Source organism: Galdieria sulphuraria (assembly GCF_000341285.1).
Source record: "Galdieria sulphuraria unplaced genomic scaffold scaf_20, whole genome shotgun sequence".
NCBI classification, from domain to species: domain Eukaryota; phylum Rhodophyta; class Bangiophyceae; order Galdieriales; family Galdieriaceae; genus Galdieria; species Galdieria sulphuraria.
In genome coordinates this window covers 59,608-75,173 of record NW_005178455.1, presented here as the reverse complement: position 1 = coordinate 75,173, position 15,566 = coordinate 59,608, and the positions used below count along the sequence as shown (strand labels likewise).

General features: G+C 39.2%; 9 protein-coding genes across 10 annotated transcripts; 5 read left to right on the top strand and 4 right to left on the bottom strand.

Annotated features, from left to right (window-relative positions):
• The first annotated feature begins 113 nt into the window (after nucleotides 1–113).
• On the top strand, nucleotides 114–5,848 carry Gasu_26920 (uncharacterized protein). The gene is made up of 9 exons (XM_005706369.1): nucleotides 114–282; nucleotides 336–1,260; nucleotides 1,307–4,260; nucleotides 4,315–4,710; nucleotides 4,762–4,945; nucleotides 4,999–5,313; nucleotides 5,366–5,512; nucleotides 5,569–5,672; nucleotides 5,725–5,848. The coding sequence occupies exons 1-9, from the start codon at nucleotides 148–150 to the stop codon at nucleotides 5,818–5,820; spliced, it is 5,256 nt and encodes a 1,751-aa protein (XP_005706426.1). The 5' UTR covers nucleotides 114–147; the 3' UTR covers nucleotides 5,821–5,848.
• Nucleotides 5,849–5,852: 4 nt separating this feature from the next.
• Nucleotides 5,853–6,543, bottom strand: Gasu_26910 (hypothetical protein). 2 transcript variants are annotated; one of them, XM_005706367.1, is made up of 3 exons: nucleotides 6,425–6,543; nucleotides 6,165–6,369; nucleotides 5,853–6,119 (listed from the first exon to the last, which is right to left on the bottom strand). In XM_005706367.1, exons 1-3 carry the CDS (start codon nucleotides 6,533–6,535, stop codon nucleotides 5,878–5,880), a joined length of 558 nt encoding a protein of 185 aa, XP_005706424.1. In that variant the 5' UTR covers nucleotides 6,536–6,543; the 3' UTR covers nucleotides 5,853–5,877. The 2 variants fall into 2 exon arrangements, with proteins under 2 accessions (XP_005706424.1, XP_005706425.1); XM_005706368.1 differs by having other exon boundaries at nucleotides 6,113–6,369.
• Nucleotides 6,544–6,562: 19 nt separating this feature from the next.
• On the bottom strand, nucleotides 6,563–7,323 carry Gasu_26900 (uncharacterized protein). The gene has a single exon (XM_005706366.1). It carries the CDS (start codon nucleotides 7,197–7,199, stop codon nucleotides 6,663–6,665), a length of 537 nt encoding a protein of 178 aa, XP_005706423.1. The 5' UTR covers nucleotides 7,200–7,323; the 3' UTR covers nucleotides 6,563–6,662.
• Nucleotides 7,324–7,473: 150 nt separating this feature from the next.
• Gasu_26890 (U1 small nuclear ribonucleoprotein C) lies at nucleotides 7,474–8,208 on the top strand. Its single transcript, XM_005706365.1, has 5 exons — nucleotides 7,474–7,572; nucleotides 7,619–7,667; nucleotides 7,720–7,778; nucleotides 7,822–7,882; nucleotides 7,934–8,208. The coding sequence occupies exons 1-5, from the start codon at nucleotides 7,522–7,524 to the stop codon at nucleotides 8,092–8,094; spliced, it is 381 nt and encodes a 126-aa protein (XP_005706422.1). The 5' UTR covers nucleotides 7,474–7,521; the 3' UTR covers nucleotides 8,095–8,208.
• Nucleotides 8,209–8,293: 85 nt separating this feature from the next.
• Gasu_26880 (uncharacterized protein) lies at nucleotides 8,294–9,883 on the top strand. The gene is made up of 2 exons (XM_005706364.1): nucleotides 8,294–9,379; nucleotides 9,428–9,883. The coding sequence occupies exons 1-2, from the start codon at nucleotides 8,435–8,437 to the stop codon at nucleotides 9,542–9,544; spliced, it is 1,062 nt and encodes a 353-aa protein (XP_005706421.1). The 5' UTR covers nucleotides 8,294–8,434; the 3' UTR covers nucleotides 9,545–9,883.
• A 10-nt stretch (nucleotides 9,884–9,893) lies between these two features.
• On the top strand, nucleotides 9,894–11,143 carry Gasu_26870 (pyrophosphatase, MutT/nudix family protein). The gene is made up of 6 exons (XM_005706363.1): nucleotides 9,894–10,257; nucleotides 10,313–10,417; nucleotides 10,475–10,593; nucleotides 10,651–10,747; nucleotides 10,799–10,921; nucleotides 10,967–11,143. Exons 1-6 carry the CDS (start codon nucleotides 10,018–10,020, stop codon nucleotides 11,042–11,044), a joined length of 762 nt encoding a protein of 253 aa, XP_005706420.1. The 5' UTR covers nucleotides 9,894–10,017; the 3' UTR covers nucleotides 11,045–11,143.
• Nucleotides 11,144–11,153: 10 nt separating this feature from the next.
• On the bottom strand, nucleotides 11,154–12,543 carry Gasu_26860 (uncharacterized protein). The gene is made up of 2 exons (XM_005706362.1): nucleotides 11,958–12,543; nucleotides 11,154–11,906 (listed from the first exon to the last, which is right to left on the bottom strand). The coding sequence occupies exons 1-2, from the start codon at nucleotides 12,516–12,518 to the stop codon at nucleotides 11,556–11,558; spliced, it is 912 nt and encodes a 303-aa protein (XP_005706419.1). The 5' UTR covers nucleotides 12,519–12,543; the 3' UTR covers nucleotides 11,154–11,555.
• A 140-nt stretch (nucleotides 12,544–12,683) lies between these two features.
• On the top strand, nucleotides 12,684–13,888 carry Gasu_26850 (chaperone protein / DnaJ-related protein). The gene has a single exon (XM_005706361.1). It carries the CDS (start codon nucleotides 13,373–13,375, stop codon nucleotides 13,865–13,867), a length of 495 nt encoding a protein of 164 aa, XP_005706418.1. The 5' UTR covers nucleotides 12,684–13,372; the 3' UTR covers nucleotides 13,868–13,888.
• Nucleotides 13,889–13,892: 4 nt separating this feature from the next.
• Gasu_26840 (glycerate dehydrogenase/ poly(U) binding protein) lies at nucleotides 13,893–15,563 on the bottom strand. Its single transcript, XM_005706360.1, has 7 exons — nucleotides 15,497–15,563; nucleotides 15,363–15,444; nucleotides 15,215–15,315; nucleotides 15,051–15,169; nucleotides 14,626–15,004; nucleotides 14,384–14,570; nucleotides 13,893–14,333 (listed from the first exon to the last, which is right to left on the bottom strand). Exons 1-7 carry the CDS (start codon nucleotides 15,526–15,528, stop codon nucleotides 14,028–14,030), a joined length of 1,206 nt encoding a protein of 401 aa, XP_005706417.1. The 5' UTR covers nucleotides 15,529–15,563; the 3' UTR covers nucleotides 13,893–14,027.
• Between the last annotated feature and the right edge of the window lie 3 nt (nucleotides 15,564–15,566).

Sequence of the window (15,566 nt, the reverse complement as noted above, 5' to 3'; positions counted from 1 at the left end):
TGCCTAGTTTTATGAATATTTTTGTTTCTATTCTACAGATGCGTTGGATATCCATGAGCTAGAAGCAGCTGAGCTATTATGGGAAGTCAAAAGCGAGGATGGATTTTGTAGTATTGAGTGGGTTGTGAAACGAATTGATTGTTGGAAATGACAGTTTCTCGTAGGAATGCCGTTGAAAGGGCGAAACAAGTTCTTCTCGATAGACGAAGATTGATTTTGAGAGCTTTATTAGATATTCTAAGAATTCCGCTAACGGAACCTGAAGAAGAGCCTTCTTTTTCAGTAAGATTTTGGTATACATATGTTTGTGTGGATTAACTTACCTATCTTTCTAGGCCATTTTGAATTCTAGAGATATTCTAGTCAAAGAAGAAGCCTTATTTTCTAACCTCACTTCAAGAATTTCTAGATGGCTGAATGTTTTAGATAAGGATGCTGTTAAGAAGGCTCTGGAATCTGTGAGTTATGATAATCAAGAGAGAGCTTTGATAGAGTTGAACCGCAATCAACTCTATGGCTATTTATTTCCTGACGAGCCTTATCTGCTTAGTTTATGTGTTTTCCTTATGTGTTATACTTGCCAGTCAACCTCCGATCAAGTTGTAGAACTTTTCAAACTGGTCCAACAAATCCTCGAGTTTTATTTCCAATTACAGCATTGGATAAAAGAATCTTCATATGGAAGCTCAGCTCATCTCTTCTCTTGTTTTGTGAGAGATATCAAGAACAGCGTATGTAGTTTGTTTTTAGCGTTAAATGCAGCCTTGGATCGCTCCCGAGTAGTTGAGTTGTATGATCCCAGAACCAAACGTAGTGACAAGAATCTTCTATTATCGAATCGAGATTTTCTGCAACGTCTTGAAGAAATATTGCGAAAGAATGTGCCTAGTGATACGGACTTATTTTCTCCCGAATCTAGAGCCATAGCTGTTCCTAGTTTTATGAGTTGCCTATTTCTCGTTTATTGTAATTCGACATCTCAACTCGATGAAGACTCACTAATCGATCTATTAGTACAGCTAACGTGTCGAGGCCATATTTTTGAGTTTCTTGACAGTCATTTAGGTGAATTTCTAGATGTTGGATACGGCAGTTTATTGGAAGATGTAGGGTTGATGAGAGACGGCTATGCGGAACTTATATATGATATCGTTGACTTGTCAAACCTTTGTTCAATGCTGAGTATTCGTTGTCGAGAAGCTATCGTAAGGCTTCTGGACAGAGTTGAAAATGGTGACGTGGAGATGAGTTTGCAAGAAGGTCAGTTTCTTTCAGTGTCGACAAGTCAAACCCGAAGCTCATGAAGCAAACAACAATGCCAGTTTGATTGCATATCTTATTTCACTCACTGGAAGAGCTTGCAAAGTTTGTGATATCCATTCTTATCGAATATGGAATGCCCAGTCAGGAAATTTGGTGTCTTTTTATGGCAATGTTGTCGTTGAAATTGGCGATATTGTAGAACGAAATTCTGAAATCCCATATGCGGGTCCCGTATTCTTTTCAACTGTTATTTCTTTTTTTCGTATGCTGAAATACTTTGCAAAAGGAGGACATCAGATGACTTGTTTGGTCTTGAATTTTTTAAGTCATTCCGGACATCCTTTTGCTTCACTGGAACGTATTTATCTCACACTAAAGTACTATTGTAATGCTTTAAGTAAAGGGCGTGAACAAGTAACCGAAGCGGAGTCAAAGGAATTGTTTTATTTGTCAGAAGCAGAAGGTCTCACCCTGGCTGCCTTTATTGACACTCTCGATGCATGTGCTTTGACTGATGAACAGTTATTGCTAACCACGTTGACGGAAAGTAATATTCAAGAGTTAGCAGTACTATGTTTGCAATTGTCTCTACTGGAGATTCCTGCAAAGTTGAAAGCCTCGCTGATACATTTTATTAACGATATGCGTTCGGAGAGATTATCATTTCACTTATTAGAGCATCTTTTTGGAGGGGATGGTATTGGAATTCGTCGTGAATACAATCAGGCTATAGAACATCCTGATGCTTTAGAAGTTGTTTGTGCTATGCTGGATTTAGCCAAAGGTTACATTAATCAACTCTATGCCGGATCAAGGACATTGGAAGGAGCAGGAATTTCTATTTTGAAGAACATTGGACATATCACTATCCGAACTATCATTTCAAACTGGAAAAAGATGGAATATTTGTCTGCCTTACATAAGTGGCAACTTGCTTTCAATGCTTCTAGCTTGATTGCTTTGTTGCTAGCACACAATAGTTTGGCAGATTCGCAATATTTCTCTGTCATATACCAAATTTATACGGATATTTGTCATACGGACAATATTTTATCCGTTGCTAGTAATTGTTTTCATAATGTTATCTTAATGATGTCCGCAGATGGAGAAGGAGAAGCAGCACTTATCAATGCACTCGATAGTGGACATCTTGAACTATTACAATTCATATGCAAAAGCATTTGTTGTAGTTGCATCGTCGTCCAGCGCTTGACAGAGCTATTCAAAAGTCATCGACTAGGCTTTTTACCTTCTTCTGTTGGCTCCCTCTCTGATCTCATCTCTTCCGAATCGACATATCTTTCGTCGTTACTTTCGTTCATTGGTTTAGGTTCATTTCCATTTTCATTGGTGGTATACGCATCAGCAGATACCCTTTGTTCATGTGCTGCCTGCTCAAATACTTTTATTCATACATGTTTGAGTTCTACACTTCGACAAAAGACGAGATCAACCTTATGTCAAAGCATTTTAGATTCGGTGGTTGAGGCACCGTTATGGGAACCATTACATTTTGATGTAAACTTGCAGAAGTTTTTGAGAAGAGACAAAGTGTTAGAGTCTCTATTGTATTTTGTATTTTGTTCGTTAGGAACAAGTTTCGATGAAGAAGCAGGTTTATACTTGTTAGGTTTTGAAAACATCGAATCAATTGGAGAAGGAATATTCTCTGCAGTTGTAAAAGTTGTCTCTGTATTAGCTGAGAGCCAAAGCTTATCTGACAAGAACTTGGCTGTGTCCTTGTCGTTTTTGTCCTTGATTTGCAGTAGACAAACGACAAGTTTATTTGCGTTTCGCTATATTGGTCTTCACAAAATGGAAATATTAACTCAATTACTGACATGTTACGGACTTCAGTCGAAGGAAAATCTCATCTCTCATGTTGTAGATCCTTCGCTATTTTGCCAATCATTCTCATCTTCATTGCGGCTCATTGCGTTGTGTTATTTTGAATATTCATATCGAAATGCAAATGAAGGAATTCACATAGCAGAGTTGGAAGTATCATCCCATATATCGGAACTTTTTTCTAGTTTGACTCTAATAGTTACCTCGTTTGACACAATTCATTCTGAACAACTCGAAAATTTGTTTTCAAGCTGGTATCAGTTGTTGCTTGCTGCCACGTGTCGTTCGGATTCCAAGAAACAGGCAAATACGGAAGAAATGCTTTCCTCGTGGATTTTGCAGTTGCTGAATTTCGTCGATTTCTTAATGTCAAGCAAAGAACAACCAACAACGAAGACTTTTTTATCGGACAATAGTATTCATGCGACAGTTCTTCTTCTATTGCGGAAACTTCATGACCTTTCTATCCCTCGATTGAGTATGTTCTATGCCCATAATATATTTGTTTTGGCTACCAAGACTTTGATTTTGTGGATGCTCAAGCTGAAGGAATCCTCAACAACAAGTCTTTCGTTATGGACAAGTCTTACTACAGTATTCCAGTACTTGACAGAATATATGACATATGACACAAATCAGCCCGGCGAAAAGGTTGCAGATGCTAAGCAAATATTTAACATTTTAAGTCAACATGCGTTCCATTCTCGAAAGACTACTATCGAATGGATCATCGATATCTTCATTTCGGAAGCAAGGCATCATCTCTCACTATCCAAACTGGCAGTTAGTTCGTCAATGCTATCCGTCATTATTCAGTATACAGTATTTCATCGACTGATGCTTGGAGAGTTTGGTTTAGATATTCATCAGTTGTTGCGAGCAAATGGAAGGCTGCGACAGTTATTTTACAACATTTTTTCTAGTGGCCATTTTCAGCGGAGTATTTATCGAAGCATTGCGGTTCAGTTGAGGAGTAACGAGGATAATTTGTTATCATCTGATTCTCTTGTTCGATATGCACGTGCAGATGACTCGAATACGGAAAATGAGCAAGAGAGTTTTATTGCTCTTCCATTGTTGGATAGTCTGTTGTGTTTGATAAAATCTATGGCTTCGTTGGAAGATGTGGGTGTCCTGACAGAGTGCCAGGTTAGTTGGTATTTTCTTTAAAATTATTATCGGGAAGGATGACTCTTAAAAAAGTTTACGAATTCGCTAATTCCGTTTATGGAGTTTGTTGCCGATGGAGGAAGTTTTGTTCATCAAATGAATGTTAGACTTGAGTCATCGTCCAATTTGCTTTCTAGTGGTCTTCGCAATGACGAGTTGCTTATTCACTCTGGTCTACTAGCTCCTGTAGAAACAAGTATTCATATAATATCGTCTTTGATACAAACTGCGAGTTCCATTCTTTGTAATACTTTGAAAGAGACGCCTCCGAAATCTTTGTTGGATTTATGTCTCTCCTGTCTGGATGCGATGGAGACTCCCTTGAGACAAATAGTGAGAAGTCCTGGTTTTGTTATTTTTATTAGCAATCTAAGGTTGGTCCATTCACTGGGTCAGCTACTAGTTCTGATTGCACCTTTTGCTGCCTCAGTAAGTAGTTTCTTTTAGAAGAACTGAATATTAACACTTAAGACTGTCTAGTCTCCTATTATCTCATCGATTACGAAGCTATGCTTTGAAGCAATTTTTCGAGTTTGTCAAGACAGAGATGTATTTCAGCTGGAAAAAAGTGTTTCCTTACATATTGAAGGCTCCTATGTCCCACGCATTCAACCAACAGACTTGATTCAACTCTCGAGAAATAATGTTTTTCATCCGGAAAACGGTAAGTCGTTCAACTATAAACCATATGGAGAAGAATGGTTTACTTTTGGGAAGGTTCTCTGTTGGAACGAGATTACCTTTATGTCCGTTGCCAGTGTCGACGAATATATTTGTTTTTATTACACTTGCTTCCAAGTTTGTGGAAGAATTTTTCGTTGAACTCAAAACCTGATTCTGTGGATGGCTTAAAGACTAGAGGCAACGTAGTCTCGTCATTAAGTGAGATATGTGGATGTGTATTTGCTGCTTATACAGAAATGAAGTTTTTTGACGAAGAAGCGGATAAGATGGAGTTGTATTCTCGGGATACTTCGAAAACCAAATTATTCGTTGATTTTACAAAGGAAGAATATGCAACTAATATTCAAGGTACTATGAAATCAATGTTTCGAGTTTTTTGTTCTGATATGGTAATCTTCAGAGCCTTCTTTCGTGTTATCCGCAATCAAGAAAGATTCCACAAATGCTCGAAGTCTGGCAACTGTCTGTTTTTATGCTCTTGAGAATGGCCTGTTAGTGATTGACAGAATTCTGACCATGTGCAAAGATCAGTTATATGGTGAACCTAGTAAGACGAAGCTTTTTACATTTAATGCATGTGAAATAACGCAAACAAATATATAGACACTCAGATTGCTGCGTTTAGTTTTGGACACAAATATTCAGCTGTGCAACTGGAGAGAATATTGAAAGATGCTCGTGATGTTATTTTACCATTTTGTCAAAAGGTCAGTTGAGTAGGATTTTCTATCTGATGAGAACTGAAAAATATTTTATTAGTTGGAATGTGCTCCTCGTGGTCTCTGGAAGAATCGAGACGCATCCTTCACACAAGCAGTCTGTCGTCATATCCGTATTGTTCTGCACGTGAATTGAACAAATGGACTGATAAACTATTCATACTTTTTGAACGATAAATATAAGACCTTAATGCTACTGTATGCTACAGTTGCATCCCATCTGATCGTCTGTGAGATCTTTCTCTGATATTTTTGTTGGTAACTCCATTTTGGGCTGTATCGTTGGAGGGCCTTTAACAACTCTCACATTATTTTTGCTTTCTTCATCAATACCCACAGTTGGATGTCTTGTGCTATGTCGCCACTCTCCATCCACGATAAACTTAAATTCATGAGTCCCTGGAGGAACCAGAGTGACAACCGACCATATTCCACCTTGATCACGGTTAATTGACTTATAAGAAAGAAAACTTTAGTTACCTCCTTCATGATACATCTGAATAGGAGTCCAGTTATTCCAATCTCCCGACAACAATACATCCTCCTGCGCTCCATCTGCGTAAACAAATTCTGTACGGACACCTTCCTTTTCAAGATCTGTAGTGGGCTGTTTCTTTTGCTTTAACTTCGAAAACAAGTTGGACTGTTGTCTCTTTCGCTGAATTGTCGAAGAAGGGACAGCAGCCTTTTAAAAGGACAATCAACGATATTTCCAGAGTGTATTATAAAGGATTGCTTACCTTTTGAGGTTCCTTGGGATTCATATTGATTTTATCGCCATGAGAACTTTGTTTTCGCAAATTGAATTCTTTATCCTTATCCTGATCAGCTCCGACATCCGAAGTTGCCATTGCAGATTTTTGCGATGTCGCTTCGCCCTGATTTGGGTTTGCAGGTTGGATTTCAGATGATGAAATATCTGCCGAGACGAAATGAGAATGCTTGATGCTGTTCAGGCATCCAGTACAATATCTTTAATCATATCAAACTTACCTGAACTTTAGACGAATTTTGTGGTAGTTGCCGATTTGAATTTTCTATAACTTGTGTTTGAGCACTTGAGCTTCCAATATTTGGAGGAGCAGGAGGAGGTGGTATTGCCTTTGCTACGTTCCCACCACTCGACGGAGCTTGAGGCGGTGGCGGAGAAGGGACATTCTTCGTTCCGGCACTTGACGATGGTGGAGGAGGTGGCGGTGGAGCAGGCGTTGCTACGTTTGCCACACTTTTTGGAGCTTGAAGCGGAGGTGGAGGAGGGACACTCTTCGTTCCAGCACTGGAAGATGGTGGAGGAGGTGGCGGTGGAGCCGCTGTTGCCCTTCCTCCACTCGTTGAAACCGGAGGAGGTGGCGGCGGCACTGGAGATTCCGTATTATTGGCAAGTTGAGCTGTAGTTGACGGATTGCTGCGTGCTATATTTTTGCTCCCAGGAGGAGGAATAGGAGGAGGAGGAGGAGGCTTTGCGAGTAGTCCAGCACCTTTTGGTTGTGGTGGAGGTGGTGGTGAAGTAGCCATGAAAATTCACAAACAGCTTCGAGAGAATGCCCTTGTGTTCAAAATCTATTTCCCGGGTTTCTCATTGATTTTTATGGGAAATTTCTTTTCAGGAACTAAAATGGCGATTTTCTTTACACAGTACAAACTTTGTAGTCGTTACTTCATAATATAGTTGTTCTATCCAATTTGAAGATCTTTATAATTCACACCCTTTTACTAGTGAACTTGAAAATCGAAATATTTCACTAGACATATATATTTATGCTTACTGTATAAATGAAATTCAAAGGAGTCTATACAGAAAAGATGCGATTATTAAAAATCGTAGTCTGATTGTTTCATGGGCAAATACTATTGTGACTATTGTGATGTTTATCTAACGCACGACTCGGTAAGTGTATTCTATTGCTTTGTGTTTTTTAGCTAATCCAAGGAAGCCTGCTGTACGTAAGCAACATAACGATGGTAACAGGCACCGTATGAATTGTAAGTACGGCTATTCAGAATTGGGTACCTTGCTACTCACACCGACTGCTAGTTGCTGAGTATTATAGACAGTTTATAGGTGAGTCCTTGCAGCAGCAGATTGACGCTGTGGTAAGTATACTCGTCGTTCTTGCAGCGTTGCTTAATTTGACAGGTTTATGATTTTGAAAGACGAGTCGCTCTGGGCTTGGTTGTTCCCACATACGGCTTTGCGAGTAAGTGTAGCTTGCGGCTTTGCTTGAAACACGTTTGACACGCTCATTTAGCGACGGTGCAGTCAAGTAGTACATTGCCTGTAGGATTCAATCCGTTGTTTACGCAATACGAAACCTTTACGCCATCGTATTATACTGGCAACGCTACCGTGTATCCGCCTTCATTTGGCGCTTCTCAACCACCCACCCAGCAACCTGAAAGGACCGAATAAGCTTTTATATATTTTTCTAGAGATATAAGATATCGTTTGTTTGTGCGTCATGATGTCTGAGGTTCTTGTAAAGTATAAGGTTTTGAGTTTATCTCATGTACTTTTGAAATTTATCGTAATAGCAGTTATTCACTTGTCATCAGCACGCTTAAGGAAACACGAGTTTAGGAAATAGGGTCAAACGTATCACAAAAAGAAGCATTAGTGTTCATAGAGTGTTGAACTTTTAGTCTTTATTCGAGTAGCAATTTGTAACTTTACGTCTTCTTGCGAATACTGAAACTATTGATTGGTTGAGTTCATCGTTCTGGAAAGTTTTATTGACTAGTGATGACGTCGAATGCTTTGTCACTCGACGATCACTGAACCGTTGTGGGGGTGGGTTGACAAGAGAACTTTGAAAATGGACCAAGGCAAGCTGTCCGACATGAACAGCCACGACGGTTCAAACTTTTCGAATAAATTTTCTGCTCATAAAGATGTTGTTGAAGATTTGCTTCGAAAAGATACTGTTGGATTGGTGACTTTTCAGGACTTTAGAGCAAGACGGGAGTATTTAGAAAGGTGCGCCGTGGCAGAAGCAGCTTGTCAGAACGCTTCCAGAAGAGCAGAAGAGTTAGAAACTAAGAAAAAGAGAGTAAAACGAGCAAACTTAAGTCGTCTATCGTTTGGAGATAGTTTGGAAGACCAAGAAGAAAACTCAGTGGAGTTCGCCAAAATAACACGTTTCGCTTCTTCCAAGAAAGCGAATGGTGTTGGTTTTAATACGTCAGGTCAAGATATTGTCAAGGAGCCCGATGTATTTTCCCCAAAGGAGGAAGGATTCTTTGGAAAGCAAAACCGAAAAATTGGTATGGATCCTGGTGTAGATACGTCGTTCTTACCAGACAGAGACCGTGAACAAGAGGAACGTCTAGAAAGAGAGCGACTGAAACAACAATGGCTTAGTGAACAAGAACGCGTAAAGAATGAAGAGATTGATATAATATATAGCATATGGGATGGTAGAGGTCAGCGCAAGTTGCTGTCTTGTAAGAAAGGTACAACTATTGCCAAGTTTCTCAGCATAGTTCAGCAGAAAGTTTCAACTCTTAAGCACTGTAAGGTTGAGGACTTGATGTTCATCAAAGAAGATATGATTATTCCCCATCACTTGTCGTTTTATGACCTTATAAGCATGAAAGCACGTGGGAAGAATGGTTCTTTATTTTGTTTTGATGTGCACGAGGACATAAGGATTCGAAATGATGCTTCAGTAGAGAAGGATGATAGTCATGCTGCCAAGGTTAGTAAGGGAAGCAATCTTTGTTGCTTTAGCTTACTTTTACTTCAGGTTGTAGAACGGAGATGGTACGAAAGGAATAAACATATTTATCCAGCGTCCATGTGGGAAGTTTTCGATGTATCGAAGAACTATGGTCGGGTTCAAAAAGATTTCTTTGGTAATTAAGGTGGAGTTATTCATCGTATGAGAAAAAAACGAATGATCTACAAGTTGTTTGTAATTATCCTAAACGGATATTGATTTTGGTGTGTTTCGTTTACAGAGTATAGACCAGTTTTCGCACTTTATTGTCCCGTAGTTGTTGTTTTTTGAAGTATTCTTCTATTTTTCTGACGTAGGACACGTCCTATTTATCTGTTTTTGTATATCGAGTGTCGTTTTAGTTGATGGCAAGCCTTAGTTACTCAAGTAATTGCCTTTGTAATTCGTGAAATTTTGTGTCTAATATTTGGAAAGTTGTTAAGTGAATTCTTTTGAAATAGTTATAAAGTGAGTAGAACGATAGGATGGAACTGGCAGTATTATGTTGGCATCTACGTTGAGAGCCCATTGTGGCGACATTATATTTCATTTGCTAATGAAAGACTCATATAAAATTTTGAGAATGCCGTGTGAGGTTGTGTAGATCAGAGAAGCCTATGATTCGTTCTGGCCTCGGTTTCACAGCGTTTTATTCTCAGAGACACTGGAAGCGCGTTTGTAATAGTGAAACCACAAAAAATGTTTCAATGACCTATTTTTTGGGAATAAGATTGTTCTCTTTGTTGGGCAGAAGTCGCCTTGATGAAGCCCCAAATAGGAGATTGCTATGTAGTTCCTTAGTTAGTGAAAGAGAGAATCAACTTCCAGAGTATATCAGAAATATCAAGTATTGCAGTGTATGTCAGATATGAGTCATTTGTTGACTTGCTTAGTGTCTTCTCAACGATATAGCGCTGCGGTTCCAAAGCGGAGTGGAAGATTCCGACAGGAGACAATCGAGTTCGCGCTGTTTGTTCCCGTTGCCACACAGTCTTCTATGTGAATCCTAAAGTTGTCGTACGTACTGAATACTTTGGGATTGTATATTCTTTAGTCCTTCTTATATTTCTCTAGGTTGGTGCAGTTTGTGTTTTGGAGGACAAGGCATCTGTCATTTTATGTAAACGAGGTATTCCACCTTCCTATGGTAAGTGGACTATTCCAGCAGGTTTTATGGAAATGGAAGAAAGTAGGTATGTTTACAGTTTTTGCGTCAAAGGGGAACTTTTTGTTCAAGTGGCTCTTTTAAGCTTTCAGGGTGCAAGAAGGGAGACATTGGAAGAAACTGGATTGAAAATACAAAAAGGCCAACTTTTGGGTGTCTACAATCTAGTATCGGCAGGACAAGTAGTCTTCACGTTTCAAGTTATAGAAGCACATATTTAAATCGCGCACTAGGTTCACTTAATTTTTAGGTCTGAACTGTCAGAACTGGAAGAGTTTGCTCCTAACAATGAAACCCTTGAAGTGGAACTTTTTCCATGGGAAAAGATACCTTGGGATAACTTAGCGTTTGCCACAGTAAGGTATTCATAACGAGTGAAAGTCAAAGCTGAAAATATGTAGACCAAATGGGCGTTGACATATGCCAGAGACACTCGCTTTGAGGAAATTGTCGTTCCTCAGGTGATTACGAAGAACTGAAACTGTAATGGCGCATCGGAAGGACTATTTGCTTATCAAAGTGAGGTATAATTTTAGAGATGAGCAGTCTTGAACTCAAGTAAATTGTTGAAGTGAGAAGGCAATTGAAATGGAGTTTACGGAATTTCTTTTATCGTTCTAAACAGTTTTTGTGTTGATCTTTGAGCTTGAAGTATTTGAGATATTCGTGAACAATCTCCTGTACATACGACTGTATTAGTTACATCACAAACAGTTAGGAATGTTAGTGTTGTGAAAGGACACTAGTTAGCGTTCCACTATTAAGTCATGTGTGAAAATGCAATAATATGTGAAGTTCCTTTCCACTTATGACTTGAAACGAGTCTTTTGTCTTTGAGCTCTGAAAACGTCCTTTTTTGCAATAAAAAAAGCAGGAAATGTCAGAAAATCGATCTTTTACTTAACTTGCAGTAATAAAGGTACATTATGACATATTATGAGACACATATACAATAGAAAAGTTTATATCGGATGGCTCTCGCCAGAACCGCTAACCTTCTTCCATGTCAGAACTAGTCTCTCTCTGATTTTCCAAAGTGACTCGAGACTCCTTACTACTTCGCGAGCAGTCACTTTCAGATTCAACGTCTTGTACAAACATTTTTAAGACTGATGCAAGAAAGTTGTTATACTGGGAACCACACTGACTGCTACCCCCTTGAACGCCAACACCAGCTGGCGAACGCAATCTAATTGTTCCCAAACTTAACAAATTTTCTACCAAAGATGGGAGTTTGATGGGTGTCTGCAAAACATTGTCAACAATATGCTCCTGAACCCAACCGTCACAATTGAGGCGATATATAGACAGGCCGTCAATGTAACGCTGGCGATGTACATCCTAAATAACAAAATCAGCCGTGCCGAGTAGTCTTATTAAGACTTTACTTACCCAAGGCAATAGTCTGGGAACGGCACGAATTCCCCATCTAAGATATATGATGGCACTGTCGTCGTCATAATACATACTTTTCACGTCCGTAAAAGCCTGACGGAAAGCAATATGGGTATGGACTCTCAGAAGCCATAATACAGTTTTGTATGCTTCTTTTCCTTGCAAATATTGACCGTGCACTCGGTCTCGCAATATCAAGTCTTCGTCATAAACCGAGTAGTCTATGTCCTTCTCTAATATATGTGAATAGTCACTTCTCAACGTTTCAATAACTGTCCCTAAGTTTGCATAAAACTCAGGACCTCTGTCGTTTCTTTTTTTGTTCAAATACTTCGAACTGGCGTCGAACCGTTCTAACAAGTCGTTCTTCCCTTCCAAACGTGAAACGAGACGAGACCCAGCAATTGAAGGCCGTCTTGTGCAACACCTTCGAAAAGTATACCTACTACTTGCGCAACGGTGTCCTGTTTCTCGAAAGTCCTTTTTCCCTTGAGAAAAAAAAGGCAACGTATGTGCACTTCTTGTTAACAAGTGGAGGTCCACAAAAGAAACCGACATTATCTCCACTAAAATGAATTTTTTACTACGTGAATCTAATTTTGTTCTCCATTTGAACGCACCCTCATTATGATTGGGAGATTGAGGAGCCCCACAAAATTGGATATGTTTGGCTATGAGATGAGACGGGAGAATGTAGAAGTTTAAAAGTTAACTTACATCAGCACTTGAGATAACCCTCAGTATTTTCTTGCAAGTCAACAAAGATAAATAGGTTTCTAGAACATTGCTGCAAAAACAATTTGGATACAACTCGGAGTCAGTTTTAAGCACCAGCTTTGTTGTAACGTAATTTTTGAGCCAAACAATTCGACACGAAAGCTTGTAGCCTTGAATCATTGCTAAGTCTGGTGTTTATCTACAAATAGTTACTGAAAGAAATACAGGTTGAGTCGAGATTTCCTCACGAGTTGTTTCACATAAATTCTATAATAAGCGTTACATTTGCTATCTGAATTTTCTTGTGTCTAGAGTATGAATACAGTCTAGCACACAAAAGTCGAAAATTCTTCGAAACTATTTTATTTTCAGTTATCTTCTTTACAAGTAGAAGGCCCTTGTATTCTTCATATACGAATGTGTAACCAATAGCTGTCTTTAACGACGCACTATTTCAACCATATCTTAAAATTGAAGTGCCAAAGAAGCAAGTTATCTCCACTACTGTCTGAGTGTGCTATGTGTAAAGCACAAAATTCCGAAGCTACATACACTTACTTCAATGTCACCCATTCTATCCTGAACAGGAGCCGCGTCCTTGTAACTAAATATAATCTCAGATATTCTCATTTGAATGGTCTCAATTGATTTCATTGATTGGCCAGCAATTACTTTGCGAGGCTTGTCTACCTTCCATGTTTGTGAGTCCTACTTATGCTTGCCTCTACAACTGGAGGCGTTTTGGGAAAAGAGCAACATACTGCAACTTTTTACAGTCAAGTGGTGTGTCCAATATTAGGCTTTCAAAAAGGTGTTCACCCGTGACTGGAAAATTTTTGGTTCTGCTGGATTATGGTGTCTTTGCCGCAGATTCTTGGATGAAAAACTTGTTACTTGTAACTGGTGTAGCTACAACTTTGTGGTTTTTCTCGGTACTTGATAGACTTATGGAAGAAAGAAGAAAGGCAGAGTTGCTTGAGCAAGGTGCAAGCAAGTGCCCTGTTTGTGACGGGACTGGTTATATTGACTGTTTATGCACCAAATGGTCTTTTCCAAGCGGAGTGTCAGAGAGGCGTCGCGTTATGAATTGTACACGTTGTCAGGGTTCTCTGAAAGAACGTTGTCCTCGTTGTGGTGGTGGTGGTCTTTTGAACCCTATTCCCGCGCCTGTGAGAGTTGATGTAAGTTAGGAGTATTTTGAACAAGACTTGAGTGATATTTGGGATTTGTCGTTTGTAGTATCTTTCATTCCGTTTTGTATATTTTTCGTTAAGAAAGACGAGTGTTGGATAACACTGTCACATTGTAATAAAGCATATGAAAGCAATACCCAAGTTTTACTGTTGTCAACTACAAAGCAGCTTTTGATGGTTGCAGCGACTGTAATCCCAGCTCCTTTGCGTTTAAAATACTCGGAGCTGCCTGAGGTGGAACTTGAGAAGGTGACTCACCATTTCCACCAGGTTCTCCAACAAAAGGAGTCATATCGCCTGAAGACCAGCAAGGATATCCTTTTAAAATAGAGGCAACGTTTAAGGATGCTATGGTTGCCATTGCAGAACGGGTCCAAAATGTAGCACTTGCGATATGAGGAACTATAACAACATTTGGAAGATCTTTTAGACCCGGGGCAAGCGCTGGTTCATGTTCAAAAACCTATACAAACTATGACTTCACAAACGAATCAAACTGTTATGAAAACTTACATCTAAACCAGCAGCAAAACCAGGATTTTGTTTGCAATGTTCCACTAGAGCTGCCTCATCAATGATGGGACCTCTTGCACAGTTGATCAAAATCGCACTTGGTTTCATTAACTTCAAACGTTCTGCATTCATCAAATGATATGTGGAACTATCCAAGTTGGGATGAAGACTTAAAATATCGGCCTCTCTGGTAAAATGTACTCGTCGGTATGATTATCCTTAAAAACGAAGATAATACCTACCGAATAACTTGTTCCATGGAAGATGCATTCTTATATTCGATAGGCTTTTCTCCAATTTGTTTCAAATATTGGTTAAACTGCTCAAGTTGTTCTTCCATTTTCTTATTTGTAAATTTATCGTAGTAAACTATATCCATCAGGTTACCTCGAACCATCGATAAGGCATATGCACTTCCAATTCGTCCCGTTCCAATCACACCAAGTTTCTTGCGATAAATTTGTTGTCCAAGAAATAAATCTGGAAGCCAGGATTTATATTTGCCCTCTATAAGATATTGATTGGCCTCAAGAAGATGACGTGCTGCTGCATAGGTCAAACAGACCGCCATCTCAGCAGTTGCTTCCGTAAGCACTCCTGGAGTATTGCCAACAGGAATACCTAGAACCCTTTGGTATACAGTATAAATTGAAATAACAACAACAACCATGCTTCGTTGCAGCAGGTATATCGATATTATCGAATCCAACTGCAAAATTGGAATATACCACTCCACCAGCTTTCTTAAGTATTCCAAACAAGTCTTCATTCCACTTTTCAGTTAATCTAAAAGCGCTTTAGAACAAACCAACTCCAGAATCCTCTACATACTGTCCAATCACGGCACTACAATGATCCCCAATGGCTTCAGCAATTTGTTGGTTAGTCAAGATTTCTCTGCTATCGCATACCTCAACTCGACAGTCTGCGTTCTGAATATAGTCTTAGAGAAAGTTTGAAATATGAAAACAAACCTAACCTCCAGTTCTCGCAACCAGCGATCGCCTACAAGTTTCTTAGTCACTAGAACTCTTCTTTTTCCTTGAGGATTGTAAATCTTCCTACAAAATATCTTTCAAATGCATAAAATGATTCTTCATAGGTACAACCAACCACTCAACACCACCAACATGAACACTCGACATTTTCTAGAAGTGAATTTGAAAAGAGAAACTTGGTTTTG